This window comes from Neltuma alba, unplaced genomic scaffold, assembly GCF_004799145.2.
Source record: "Neltuma alba isolate B1F8T4 unplaced genomic scaffold, ASM479914v2 tig00003861_pilon, whole genome shotgun sequence".
NCBI classification, from domain to species: domain Eukaryota; kingdom Viridiplantae; phylum Streptophyta; class Magnoliopsida; order Fabales; family Fabaceae; genus Neltuma; species Neltuma alba.
The window spans coordinates 188,865-204,167 of NW_021633454.1; the positions used below are offsets into that span (position 1 = coordinate 188,865).

Genomic DNA, 15,303 nt, shown 5'->3' on the forward strand with positions numbered 1-15,303 from the left:
TCTTTTTTGCCCATCTCACCAATGTTCATCTATAAATACACATCCTTAATCCTTGACTGTTACAATTTTAACTGCATGGGAATTACAGTTGCCTGTTGTAAAGAAAGAATAAAGCTTATATTTTGGACCAGACTCATCTTCAAAAGTGAAACTTATATATAGGACGGGAGGAAGTACTTTATTGTAATTTGATTCCAACGAAGGGCAAAATTGAAAAATCACGTTCCGTTTTAACAAGGAGATCAACTACCACTTCAACAATGGTGAAATTAGTTTTGACCCAAAAAAAAAAAAAAAAGGTAATGGCGAAATTAGTTAACTTTCCCCTTTAATTTTACTGAAGGACGTACCTGCTGCGTACGTAACAAAGGCCTGAGTCGAAAATAACTCCAAAATGAAAAGCAACAAAAGAAGAGGAGATAATTGACTCCAAAATGAAAAGGAACAAAAGAAGAGGAGATGAAGTTAAGCCTTTGTTTTTTGTTTTTTGGCTCACTCCATTTGGCTTTCTATTATCAAAAAGAAGATTCTCCATTTGGTGTGAATCTAATGTCATCAACAATCAATCAAAAGATATTGAAAATGATGGATTCCTGTAGTGTAGAGTAGCATTGTGGAAAATTATGCGGATTTGCTTCCAGTTTTACTAAGGTGGAGGAGGCTCTTCCACACAAAGCATTGGGTCAGGCAATAGTTTGTGACAGGGTGGTTCCAAACCTCTTCCACGCCAATGATTTACAAAGGAAGTTTCCAGTTTCCTCACCTGTCATCAGTCACGCTATCACAAATAACATATAAAGAAAAAACCCGGTGCAATACTTTGGTTTTTGCTGTTGTGTTTTTCAGTCAAATTACAACACAGGATTTTTTTTTTAATATATATATATATATATATATATATATAACTTAGCAGTGAATAGAGAAAAAACATTACACATAGCACCTAAACACGAATTGACACCAACATGTAAATTATCTATGCGTTGGCAATCAGGGAATTAGCAGTGAATAGAGAAAAACATTACACATAGCACCTAAATATGAATTGACACTAACATGTAAATAATCTATGCATTAACAATCAGGGATTTGCACCTTCAACTGACAAGACCAACCACAGGAACAACAATATAGCCATAAGTAAGTGAATGCACCGCTGATGCCAAAGTGTGGCCATTATCTCCAGCACATAGTCTCAGTTATTTAAATGGAGACACTTGATAAATGAAATGGAAAGACGCAACTGAAGAACTTAAAGCTATATTTGTACAAACAAACGGTTATTGAAGACTGAGGAAAGGTGAAGAAGTACTGATCATGAAATGACAAAAGATGGATGCCCATTTGTAAATAACTAATTGATAATATATGTGTATTTGGGTGTCTGATGGTGTCTGTGTGTTCATGTATAATGAAATGGTAACATGTGATTATGCTGCAAAAGCAAGCAAATCTAACGCTAACATTGGTAACTATGACAAAGATGAACTTGTAAATAAGGGACATACTGAAAATTTGAACAAGATACCACATACGAAACAACAAATTTCAACAATGAAATACAAAAAATTTCTAAACATCAGGAAGCTGAAACAAAGGAAAGGGGGCAAAAGAGCATGTTGCACTTGGTTCACATTGACAGACATAAATATTCTTTAATGTGTTTGCCTTTGGCAAATAATTGTAGATATGCATCATTTACAGAGAGCAATAACTTGGGTTGTGCTAATTAAGAACCATTATCGAACTTCACATATGATTGGAAACAAGGTTTCCTTCCTAGTCTACTCGCGGTTTATACTTTTGATATTATTAGTACTCAGTTCCATTAACTGTCTCTTGAAGGAGGCAGAATAGAATTTCTGCTCAATGGTTTTCTCTCTGTTTTTTTCCCTGTTTCCTTCATTCCCATAAAACACTCCATACAGAGTTGTCTCATTTCTCTTTTATTAAAAAATTTTCTTCTTCAAAACAGAAGTCAAAAGATAATAATAAACAGGGAAAATTACAATGCACCTAAGAAAAGCTACGTATCATAAGAAGCAAACCTGTCGAACAACAAATGGCTCCCTGGCAAGACTAAACGGTTCGGTCAAAATAGTAAGAAACCCATTTCGATTGCCATAAACAATGTCAGTGAAGGGCCGATCACCCACCTGCCACAATATACTCATGCTGGGATAAGAATTCTCAAAATATGAAACAAAACTAAGTGACAATGAACTATTCTAAATTTTTCTTCACCATGATTAGTTGTGAGGACTCAACCAAAATGCTTTTCAATTTCATCGGCGGATCCAGCTGGTTTCTTCACCCCTAAGGCATGCAAATATATAAAGACATCAACACCAACAATACATTATTACTGACAATCCAAACGAATATTTCACGTCTAACGTTTAAAGACAGGAGACATGTCCCAAAAGAAACACTTACTGTACCTTATGACTCTAATCCCGATTGCCTCCTCAAGCGCCTTAGCTTTGGAACCATCATGATCATACTCATGAAGTCCTAATTCATCAGACACAAGTAACATAACAGAAGTCCTGTAAGCAACATCCCCGTACCGAAGAATTCAGAACAAATTGCTTCATGCCTAAAAGCACCAATATTGACACTGATACAGACAGGAAATGGAAGACGCACTTCAAAGAACAACATATAAGTGTTTTAGATACGTATTGGCTTAGAGGTACCAGCACTCCAAGATCCACAGGATGAAATATACGGTGTTTATAAATAATCTAGGTACCATATCTATTTGAAAACAAGATTCTTTCTTTGAAGTATAGCTACAGCTACTTCATAGCTTATAGAATACCATACAGCTCCAATTCTGAACTAGCTTCATACTACACTTACCAGCAGAGTTACTGAAGACAGCAATATCAGGATCAAAAGCCGATTTACAGCGTTCCATCGAAGAAGCAAGAGGAGGCCAAAGGGTCAAACAGTAAGGAGCAGTAATGGTATTATCCCTATCAAACACGACCTCTTCGAAACTCCTTCTTCGCAGCTCACCCCAATCGATATACCTCAAGTCCGGAACAGAAACATGAGGCAGTGCTAATTTGGGGTCTTTCAGAAACAAAAACGTCGAACAAATGGCCTCCAAGTTTATTCTCTGCCCTAACGCCGCTTTCACGTCTGCCCACCACATGCTTGTGAAATGTCCCCGCCTTTCCTCGTCGTTCCCGAAACTCTTTTGCTCGTCTTCTTGTGGAAGCTTTTGGTATCTGGGTTCTGGGTGTTGATTATTGGTGTCTTTGCAATCAGAAGAGAGAAGAAACTGAAGAAACAGAGAGTGGCTCTGGCTCTGATTTGAATTGGAATTGACGAAACTCCTGGGATTTCTTAGAGTCAGAGTGGAGAAACCTCCAATTGGGATTTTGCTGTGAGTAGTAGAAAGCAATACAGTGGTAAGATTTCTCTGGTGATCGGTATTGCTATGAAAATTCAGAGGCTTTGGACGGAAGGAACAACAACTCGGAAGGGAAGCAGCCGCAGCGGCTGCAGGCATTTTTATTTTTATCTTACACTGAGCTCCTTTATTCCCGCAAAAAATGGACTTCCAAATTTCAAGTTAATTTTAGTTAAATTTAGAGCTTGTGACATCCTTGAAATCTAACATAGTAACGTAATACTATTCCATCTCTTATTATAAGATCTTTTTAACTAAATTATTTGGGTTAAAAAAACAATTAAATTAGTTAAAAGTAATTAATATGTAGTAAAATACAAACTTTTTCAAATATACCCCTATATATAAATGGGTAGATGTGAGAGAGTAATAGTGAGATAAATAAATAAAGAGAATATATTAAATGCATTGAACTAGGGGATAAAATAAGTTATAATGCATTAAATGTTCAGACAAATTCAAAAGAGATATTATAAAAAAGAACAAACCTATTTAAAAAATTGGATCCTATAATAGGGGACGAAGGGAATAAGAACTACAGTAGTCTATTCCTTGAGAAATGAGAATCTATTATATTCCGTTCCTAAATACAAGACCTATTTTATAATGTAATTTATACTGTAAAATAGTTTTTATATTTAGAATCGGATGAGTATATTTTATTAAAAAAATTTATCAAAAAGAATCCATTACGCACGGTAAAATTTCAGTTTTTTAAAAAAATAATTTTTATACAATTTATTAAAAATTATCTATATCCCTCTTAAAATGAGCTCAAATTTTAGTCTAGTCATAAGCAATTTCAAAAGAGTTTTTACAGATGCTTTTAACCGTGAGGCTAGTAGTTCTATGGACTTAATTCACATAAATTTTCATTTTTTTAAAAGAATCTAAATTATCCGATTAATATTTACATAAATTTTTATAATTATCTTGATTTGGGGTTGGATCCATGTTAGTATGAAGAGACATGTGCCTAATTAATAGGAAGAAAAATTTTAATATTGAAACTAACTTTTCTTATCCACACAAAAATTAAATACTAATAAACAGTAATCAACATCACATCTTAACTCAAAATTATAGAACTCAATTTTATAGGTCATTTCATTCCATTATATATTATTTATCAAGCTCAATTTCTTTTTATGTGAGAATACTAATGTTTTTTATTTTCTTCAAATAAGAAGATACATGTCCCTTTAATTCACTTGACATAAGACTTGTTTGAAAGGTGTCAGTTTGAAACATCAATAATAGAAATCACATCCAAGCCTCTCTTGTCAATACATCTAGCCTCCCGTTGAACTTGCAAGTAATCTTTATATTAGATTCTCTTGAACAATGGCTTTCCTTCTCCAATAGCTCCATTGCAGGCCCTATTTCTTTCTCAAGTGCTGGTCCATTCTCTAGTGCAAAACTAAGCCTCGTGTCTCTTTCATTCAGCACTACTCTGTGCCACACACTCTTATACCGCTTGTTACTCACAATATGATTAATTTCAAAACAAATAGCAAACAAGTTTATCAAAACCATCACAAACAAAGTAAGCTGACTGGTTAAGGTGATGAGTGACCTCAAGTTGATCTCCAATGTCGACAAGTAAGCAATGAGGCAAAGGAGGATTCCCATTAACCTATTTATGATGGGGCTTAAGTTGAAGGCCTTTGATTCCATTTTCACTGAGGAAGGTTGGTAAGTCATTGTCAAAGTGAGGAAGTAACCCTAAAGTAAGGTCTGGTTGAGGACATGGAGGGTGCAAGTTCACTTGACATGTCTCATGTCCTGAATCAAAACCTGTGTACTCCACAATGACCTTGGCTTGTAATCCTAAACTCTTCGATATTCTTTCTAGCAAAGTCCTCGCCACATTTCTTATGCCTTTATTGTATTCAAATGCAACCTCCCTCTGCAAAATGACAATGAAAAATGTGGTATTATATATGTCAAAACCTAACTCACTCTAACTATATGTTAAAGCCCCAAAGGTTTTATCAGGCTTCTATATTTTTCTTTTATTTAGAGTAGTAGACATTAATGACCTGAGATTACATTGAGCATGATCAAACTCATGATCTCCCACTTACAAAAAGGTTTGAATGTCATTAGCCTACGAAACCATTGACAAGCTTCTACATTATTGAAGGAGAGCATACCTGTGATGAGTACATAGATTTGACACTACTTCGTAATTAATTCAAAATCTTGCAACGTCACATTTTTAGTCTATTTCTGCTAATATGAGAGACTTCAATTTCCCCATGCATATATATTAACTCATTGTTGGATACTAATTTAAAAAAAAAAAAAAAGACAGGATAGAGGAAGAGAGATAAAAAAGAGAAGCTGAAATTGAGCGTACTTGAGATGAGGGGGCTTGTGGGGGAAATGGAATTCGGGAAAAGTAGTAGGTTTTAGATCCAGTAATGAACCTTCTCTCCATAAGGAAGGGAACTGGTACCAAATCTAACGGGTGTGATGAGTTCTTTATTGAAAAATTCCATCTTTTCCTCAAGAGGCAAATCGTGAAATTCCAGAGACTTTTTTATCACCCCCTCCATCAGTTTCTCTGAAATCCCATGATTTGTAATCTGAAAGTGACACATCCAAAAACAAAGTCAACCAGAAAAGCAATTCTAGATACTATAGAGGCTTCAACTAAATATTCTCAAACACTCTAATTGCCATGAAGAAGCCCCATTCTCTGCATGCATCACCTAGCTGTCGAACTGCGTCGGCATGGATTTGAGGATCCGGGGAGGTGAGGAGGGAGAAATCGAGGATGGGGATGGAAGCAGCAAGGTCATCACCTGCAACATCATCACGATGAGGTTCAGTGAGAGAGTAGTACGTGGTCGGGATGGGAACGTTGCCGTTTGATTCAATGAAGGCCTGGATAGTTGTAACAGTATCATCAGAAGCATGAAGCTTTTGAGGTTCTGATGAGGAGGAAATAGTAAGAGGTGAAGCCATGGAAACAGGAGTTGAAGATACTGTGAATAGAAATAAAGAAAGAGTATTGCAGGAATGATATAACAGTGTGAGGTAGGGGACGAGATACTTGGTAATGATTGATGATAATTGACAAGTGTGATTAATGATACATTCAAGATTAGGATCGATATATATTCTATACAATCATTGATTGAGATCATAAGTTTTTATGCTCCCTAGCTAGTGATGCTGCTGTGAACATATGGGTGATCTGATCGCTCTCTAATAGTGAGATATTTGGTTTTCTGCATAATTTGGTGGACAGCACTTTCAATAATTGAGAACAGAGACAATACTTTTGAGTTGATTGATTCATTTTACTTTTATTAGATGATATATCTTTGCACGGTAACACACACAAACACATATGTATCTCACAGATATCGATATTTCCAGTTTGGGAAATTAACTATGCAGTCATATGTATGAATAGGATAATATGAAATCTTATATTAAGGAGAGGGGATAGTATAATTTTCCCGGTGTAAACATACATAAAGAGACAAAGTGATGAGAAAAATTGAAGAGGCAAGACAATGTCTCTCGCTTGGTAAACTAGGATTGAATAAGAATGGTAATCTTGTTTCAAATTACGGTTTGTGTTTTAATTTCCAATCTTCATTCCATTTCCTAATGTTGCAAAAAAAAAAATTGCCGGTAAATTATTACTACCTCTGTTCTTTAATTTTTATTAATATAAGAGCCAGATTAATATTCAATTTGGTCCTAAATATAAAACCATAATCTATTTTATCTCTAACTTATCTATTTTATCCTTAAATAATTCTCAGTAATTGTAGATATTAAGGAGTTTCCATCAAGGAATATTTTCAATACACATGATTAATAGGGATGTTTTAGGAAGAACAATATTTATTTACTACAAATAACTAACTTAACTAATTTTTTTAATATTCGCAAAGTAGTTATCTAATTCTTATATTAAAAACCAAAGGTAGTATTTGTCAAGGTTTGATTGCCACATTAACATCTGTCAGTTATATTTGCGTAATCATCTTTTCAAATAAAATTCCAAATGATAGTGTTTAGATTTGTATGTTCCTATATATAATAATCACAAAATTGAAATTGAAAATTATCAGAGCGAGTGCTATCATATATATGTGACATGAAAACCTTTTCAACACAGGCTTCTTACTTGTTAGCAATTGGAGAAGATACCATGCACTAACAACTAGTATTACAAAATCCTATATCCTCACTATCCTCAGAGTCTAAGATAATAAAAGGACATTCATCAATAGGGAACATTAGAGCCCCAAGCCATGTGTATGCTTATTCCTTACTGTTGTGTCATTCTGTTAATATAAGTTGATATTGGGACCTTTCTAAATGTTGCAATAATTCGCATTCAATGACCGCTTAAAGGATATTCCATTGAAAAAGAAAGTGGCACAAGTACACACACGTATTCTGATAAACCATTATTACAAGCTCTTATTTTCTCACTATATCACTAAATTTAAGATAAAGAAAGGGCATTAATTAGAAGGAAACATCAGAGCTCTTAGCCAGATGTTGTAACTGCAGCAAAGCAACCTAGCTATTCCCTGAAGCAAAATATGAGACCTGAATTTGAGACAATCTCACCAATTCGTCATACTCGCGTGTTGCTTTGCATATGATTTGATGTTTGTCATTCAATGTTTATTATATTTAATAGCTAAGGGATTATATTATTTGATTAAGTAACCTCCAAGGCATGACTCTCTGTTATTTCAAACAGTATATACCACAATGGAGCAGAGCACCTTAAGTGTCAAAACAGAATGTTACTATTAGATTGTTTGGTATTTGATATTTGATTTGATTCACTGTGTTGCAAGTTTCAAGTTTTGATACCTGAAATCTTCAAATACAGAGACATATAATATCTTTTTACTGTGTACATTCATATAGCACATGGAACACCATTCATCAAAAGGTTTCTTAACAACATAAGATACACATAATTGTTATTACAACATGTTCTCTTCTCACAGTTCACTAAAGTTTAGATAACAACAGGACAACTGATAGGTTTGGGCATGCTTCACTGTAGTAGAACTCTTTATTCCTTGAAGCAAAGCTCAGTATTTGAATAACGATCAGAGTGGTGATAGCTATTCCACTTGCATCCGATAGGCAAACCATAATGAAAAGTAAACAAGACATAACACAATCAGCTAAAGAACAATATTTTTTAAGTGAAGGAAGCTAATTTAAATAATAACAACACTTGAAAAATCAAAGAAGCTCATTTATTACCTCAAGGGATATTTATTACTAATACTCAGCTGAAGCTTTTGAAGAAGAGGGCCCAGGCAACATAAAGTTGATCTGCCAAGTGATCATACCATCGGAAAAATTTGTATCTCCATGCTCTGATGAGGAAGAGAGAACCACAAGCTCCCCAAAAACCTGCTGCAAATCCAACCCCCATGCCACGATACAATGACTTTAGAAAGCCGTCATCTTCATCTCCTTCAGCTAGCTTTGAATCATGAGTTTCTTCTTCTTTACTGCACTTATTTGGAAGAGGATCTCCACAAAGTTCAGAATTGCCAACAAAACTCCAAGAATCAAAAGTTTGAATTTGGGTTCCCAATGGAATTTGTCCAACGAAATTGTTGTATGAGAGGTTCAAATAACCAAGAAAAGACAAATTGGATATTGTTAAAGGAATTTCTCCAGAAAGTTTGTTATAGCTAAGATCAAGAGATTCCACTTTCATGCCTCCAATTTCTTTGGGAATTTTCCCAGTCAAATAGTTTCGAGACAAGTTCAAGGACTGTATTTGACCGTTACTAATTAGTTCTTCAGGAATTTCTCCACTCAAACTATTAGCAGAAAAATCAATAACACCACCCGTAGAATATAGAAGACGGCTAAATGATCGGTAGTCAAATTCTCTTCCTTTCATAAATATTTTCAGGATTTCATTAGGCAATACTTCCACAGAATCTGGAGGCGTGATGTTGAATAGGCCATGAGGTATGGATCCTGAAAGCTTATTTTCAGCCAGATCAAGTATTGTCAAATGAGGAAGGTTGCATAATTGTAATGGAATATTGCCTACGAATTGATTGGCCCTCAATTTAATAACTACCAAATATTGCGCCATGGGATTTGGCAAACTTCCAGAAAATTTATTTTGTTCTAAAATGAGGTAATTTATAGAGGTCCAATTCAGCATGTCTAACGAAAATTTGCCGAAGAAACTATTATTACCCAAATCCAACAAATGAAGATTCAATGAAGCCAGTGAGGGAGGAACTTCACCTATCAGCTTATTACTCCCTAAATTAAGGTAACCTAATTGTTTCCAATTGGTCAAGCAATCAGGAAGTGCTCCACCCAAATGATTATATGATAAGTCCAAGGACCACAACACACTCTCTCCCTTGCTCTCTAGTTGGCACAATAATGAGAAAATAGATCCTGACAATAAGTTGTGAGATGCATCAAAGGAAAAGATGTTTGCTGATAGTGAGACGTTGGATATGTCATCACTAATGAAGTTGTTTGAGATATCAACAACATATCTTCCTACTACAAAGCTCCAAAATATATCTGCATCAATTTTTGAAATCCTAGATCTCGAAATATCTAGAAAGCTTAAAGACCGTTGTGTGTATAGCCATGATGGAACATTAGGACCTATGCTTGTGTTGCTCAAATCCAACTCGTCAAGTTGAAATGGTGGGACCCATTTAGGATCAAAGTGAAATTCAAAACTTGTTGAGCTTAATTGCAATGATATTAAATTTGAGAAATTGGTAAAATTCATTTCAGAAAGAACACCTATCCACAGATTGCCACTGATGCCTAAATGATATAATTTATGGAGTTGTCCCAAGGTTTCTGGAAGATCCCCGTTCAATTGATTGCGGGACAATTCTAAGTAGAACAAGGAAGAAATATTTCCAAGAGACGATGGAATTATGCCATGGAACAAATTGCCATCGATGTTCAAGTATTGTAACTGTTCAAGTTGGCCTAACCAATCTGGAATTGATCCTTCGAAATTATTAGACCCTAAATCTAAATACTTGAGATTTTGGAGATTGAGCAAAGACTTTGGCAATTGTCCATAGAAATTGCAAGCAGCAAGGTCAAGATGATAGATGTGATTGGTGATATTAAAGAATGCATCAGGGAATTTTAACTTCATCGTATAAAAGTTGTCATAAAGTTCAAGAACTTCAAGTGATGTAAAATTGGCATAATCAAGGGAAGGAAAATCTCTTAATCTACAGTGACTCAAGTCTAACTCAGAGAGTGAAGGAAGCATGGCTATATGCTGGAGCCATTTGGTATCATCTCCAATATCACTGTCACTAAGGTTAAGATATTTTAAAGAAGAAAGTTGGGAAAGCCAATGAAGGTCATTTATGACTAAATCATCATTCCATGAAAAGTCAAGATAAAGCAGAGCAACAGAGAAACTTGCTGAGTGATTGGAAGGAGTAACAAGTGATTGGTTGTGAAATTTATGAGCATCAAAGGGAGGTTTGGAGATTTGGCATGGTGGCATACTCACAGTTTTGAAGTGATTCCAGCTCAAGTCCAAGTGGTTGAGAAATTCAAGTTGAAGCACACACAGATTAATGTCACCTCGTAATGCATGACCGGAAAGAGAAAGCTCTGTGACTCTTCCGGTGATGTTGTCACAGTGAACTCTCTCCCATAAACAGCAATCTTCTTCAGCAGTCCAAGAAGAGAGGTGGTTGTGTGGATCAACCACTCCTTGTTTGAAGATTAAGAGCAACCTTTGATCATTTTCATGGCAACTCATCACCCTGTTTAATGTTGTTGCAAATAACAGAAACAACAAAAGAAAAGATATTTGTGAAGCAAAGCCCGCCATTGTGGTAAGTTTGAGTATAATGATCTAATGAAGCCTATATATGATATGCCTATATATACTGGAAAACCTGAAATAATAAACAAAAATTTAAATGCTTAAAAATTCATAACCGCATGATTTTCATTGTGAAGTCCAATAGCTTAGTATTTTTTTTTAATTTTAAAAATGCTTGCAAGCAAAACAAATCCTAAATGGCCTCCACGAATGGCATGGGCTTAATTATTATATTTTATACTTTTATTAATTACTGAAAGGAGCATATATACAGGCACATATTGAAGTGAAAGTGAATTAATTTTATTTATTTTTGTTTTTCTCCAGAAATGAATAAATTAATTGAGATAATTGAAATTTGAATAACTATATATGCGCTGTAGTTTGATTTTTTTTTTGATAAGAAATTGGACAAAATTTTGCTCCATACACACCACAAATTAAAGTCATATCTCTCTAATTCAAGTCATATTATAGGTCGAAATAAAAAAACAAATGAAAGTTGCAAAACAAAACTTTCATCCTGATTTGCTTCAGTAGAATGAACTCAATTAAGCCTTTATTCAGAAGGTCAGGATGTTTATAAGTTGTGACAAGTATTGCGAACAAACTGCAGCTTAAAAAATATTGGAAAATCAAAATAAACAAATATTTATATGCCCAAAAAAAATTCTGTAACCACATCTTTTTTTTAGCAAAGTCTTCTAATGCTTCCAAGTCTTCGCATCTTTTCAAAGAAAAGTTGAAACATTAATAAATTCATTTTTCACAACTAAAGTAAAAGTTTATTAAACAACAAATTAAAGATTTTTTTTCCATGACATATAATATAAATAAGTTTGATTTATATGGAAATTTCTTTACGCGGACAAAACACAAATTGCAAATGTGCAGCCTAAAAATTAAGTTTAATTACATCTACTTTTTCAAAAAGAAAATTGTAATAACTTCAGAAAACAACAAAGTCTGGATATAAAAATTCACTAGAAGCACATACGCCATCCCAAAATGGATAACAGAATTTCTCGGGAAAGAGTTGATGTCAGCAAGAATAACGTCCACTGTGGAAAATAAAAGCTTTTTTTTAACCAAAAAAAAGATATAGTTACGTTATGGGGCAATTTTAGTTTTTTAGTTTTATTTTGTTAAAAAAATTCTGAAGGTAGAAGAGAACCTAGGAAGATTGGTTAGTAGCAATTTAGTATTTTTAAATTTATATTTTAATATTTAGCTCTTCTAAATAATTATAATTTGTATGATCCTTCTCAAGTAATAATATATTCTTTTTTATAAAAATAAATACTATATTCCATAGGTCCTTCGTTTCGGTTCTCAAATGTTTTCCACCGGCGTGTAATTTACTTTCTTATTGTCAAGCCTACTAATAATATTTCCAAGTCTTCCCGCCTTTTTCATATAAATCGTGCCACGAATCCAATTACTCCACATCATGTTACCTGCCTTATATTCTTATTTTTTTTCCAATTTCCAAAACCAAGTTGAATTAGTGGATATTTTTAACCACATCTTTTCTTTTAACATTGTCAATAAGAAAATACCACAGATATAATCTGTTATATGCTTAGATCCTTTTAAATTTGGTAGGTGTTAGGAAAAAACTGGAGGCAATTACGTATAAAAATATTGAGGGCCAAGAGCTCAGTGATTTTTTATTGTAAAAATGTTTTCGTAAACAAACCAAACCCTACATTATGACTTATAAATGAAATAACTTATTATCATTTATTTTATATCATTGTTAATTATTGAAGGATTATACTCAGACACACTCACTCACGTATTGAAGTCAAAGTAAATTAATTTTATTTATTTATTTTAGTCCCGAAATGAATAACTTAATTCAGATGATTGAAATTTGAATAAATATTTGTGCTCTGAAGTTTGATTTTTACGCATAAGAAATTGGACAAAATTTTAGTATGACCCGAAAATAATAAAACCCTGTATATCAATTTTTAATCAAATTTAATATAAGCAAAAAAAAATCACAAAAATTACATGTGAAATCCATAAAATTAATTACATATGGCTCTTTGAACTCCATATTTTGTGCTATTTGTGAAAAACTTAGGTCAAGTTGTTTATATCCATTATATAAAGTTCTCGAAAGCATGTATCTATTTTTGTTTTAAGTGAATTTTGTAACTAAATACTAATATTTTAAAAATAAGACACATCACTATGTATGATTTGGGCAGTGAACATGATGAATATAAATAACTTGATATAAATATTGTTCTGTTTCTTTTTTTTCTTTTTAGCTTATTTATTGCTAGTTATTTCTCCTTTCCTTTCCTATGCACATGTCTTCCGAATACACGTGAGTGGATACATATAAATATATAAATATATATATAAACAAAATTAAATACGAAATATTTAACTGACGTATAAATTTAATCATTTATGTTTTCTTTAACTCTATTTCGAATAAATTATATATGTACACATAATGTAGGTTTGGCCAAAAAAAATATTGCAGGAAGCATTCATTCATTATCTTTAGTCCCAACACACCACAAAATTATATACTTCTCAAATTTATATTATATTACATGTTCAAATAAACAAAACAAATGAAATTTTCAAAATGAAACCGTCATCATGATTTATTTAGATTATATGGTCACGATATAGGGAAGTTGTGAAAATGAAAATCATGACAAATAAAGTTTTTTATTAGAAAATATTGGAAAAAGTACGCAAACATTTAAATGGCCAAAAAAATCTATAACCATATTTTTTTTTTGGTCAAGTCTTCTAATACTTCCAAGTCTTTCCATCTTTTTCAGAAAAAACTGGAATATTGATACATTTATTTTCATGTCATTTTTCATTCTTATTCAATTTCCACAGCCAAATCGTTTGAAACGCTTCAAAATCATAAAAGTCGCTTAAACAATAAATTAAAGGATTTCTTTTTTCATTCAATTAGAGGTTTTCTAGGAATACAACTTTTAGCTTTTGAAATAAGAAAAATATCCTGCAAATTACCATTTAGACCTTTTCTGTTCAGTTTGTATTATAACAATATCAATGACTTGTGGTGTTACAAAGAAACTGCACACAATCATATAAATTTTGAAACTTTCATTTTGGGGTTGTTTTTCATTTCAAATGAGAATGTTTGCAAATAATTCACACATAAATCAAATATTTTTTTATTTAGGCTTTGAAATGAGAAAATTAATGTATTCTTTATATATTGAGTTCAATTATATATGTAATTATATATATCTTGAGTTCAATTATATATATTATATTGGAATAAATATTCATTTTTGCATCATAAATCTGTTTTACATAGAGAGTTTTTGGAGCTAAGACGAGGATAAAAAAATTTGCAAATTTTTAAGTGTCGCCTAAAATTTAAGTTTGCGTCTTCTTTTTGGAAAAAAAAATTGCACATAACTTTCCAAAATATCAAAGAATTGAAAAAAAAAAATGAGAGAGGAGGCAATTATATTATCAGGGAAAATTAATAAATTTAAAATTTTCACATAACAACAAGTAATAAAATTAAGTATTTTGGAATCTTTAGTGGAATGTTGCATTAAAAATTGGAATATAGCATTTGTTTTGAAAATGGAGAAGACCTTTAGTAAAGAGAGAATTACAATGAGGTTTTAAAAACAAATTTATTAATAACTTTTAATAACAAGTAAACAATTGTCATTTACTAGTTAAAATTTACTATTGCATATTACTCTGTTTTCACTAGAATTGTTTAGTTTACTTGGGATTTCATAACAATTCACTTGTTTTTTTTAGGTTGCCCACCCAGTTTATCGGAGCTTTGCTCCGACTACATCTGAATCCGCCGGGTCGCGCACTTGGCTGTGGTGGGTGAATCTCCCAATAGGGATTTCTGCATACACTGAGACTCGAACTCGAGACCTCGTTTAAGCTGTACCAAGCCCCTTACCACTTGGACCAACCCCCGTTGGTTAACAATTCACTTTTTAGTAAAAGAGAAGTCATTGTGTTTTACTTTTACTTC

The 15,303-nt window shown here is 33.0% G+C and overlaps 2 protein-coding genes and 1 pseudogene across 2 annotated transcripts; all 3 read right to left on the reverse strand.

The window, feature by feature from the left end:
- Positions 1-646: 646 nt before the first annotated feature.
- Positions 647-3,523, reverse strand: LOC114742713 (uncharacterized; annotated as a pseudogene).
- Positions 3,524-5,060: 1,537 nt separating this feature from the next.
- Positions 5,061-6,397, reverse strand: LOC114742714 (1-aminocyclopropane-1-carboxylate oxidase homolog). Its single transcript, XM_028930935.1, has 3 exons — positions 6,110-6,397; positions 5,857-6,015; positions 5,061-5,333 (listed from the first exon to the last, which is right to left on the reverse strand). The coding sequence occupies exons 1-3, from the start codon at positions 6,395-6,397 to the stop codon at positions 5,061-5,063; spliced, it is 720 nt and encodes a 239-aa protein (XP_028786768.1).
- A 2,314-nt stretch (positions 6,398-8,711) lies between these two features.
- LOC114742715 (putative receptor like protein 25) lies at positions 8,712-9,542 on the reverse strand. The gene has a single exon (XM_028930936.1). The coding sequence runs from the start codon at positions 9,540-9,542 to the stop codon at positions 8,712-8,714; it is 831 nt and encodes a 276-aa protein (XP_028786769.1).
- Between the last annotated feature and the right edge of the window lie 5,761 nt (positions 9,543-15,303).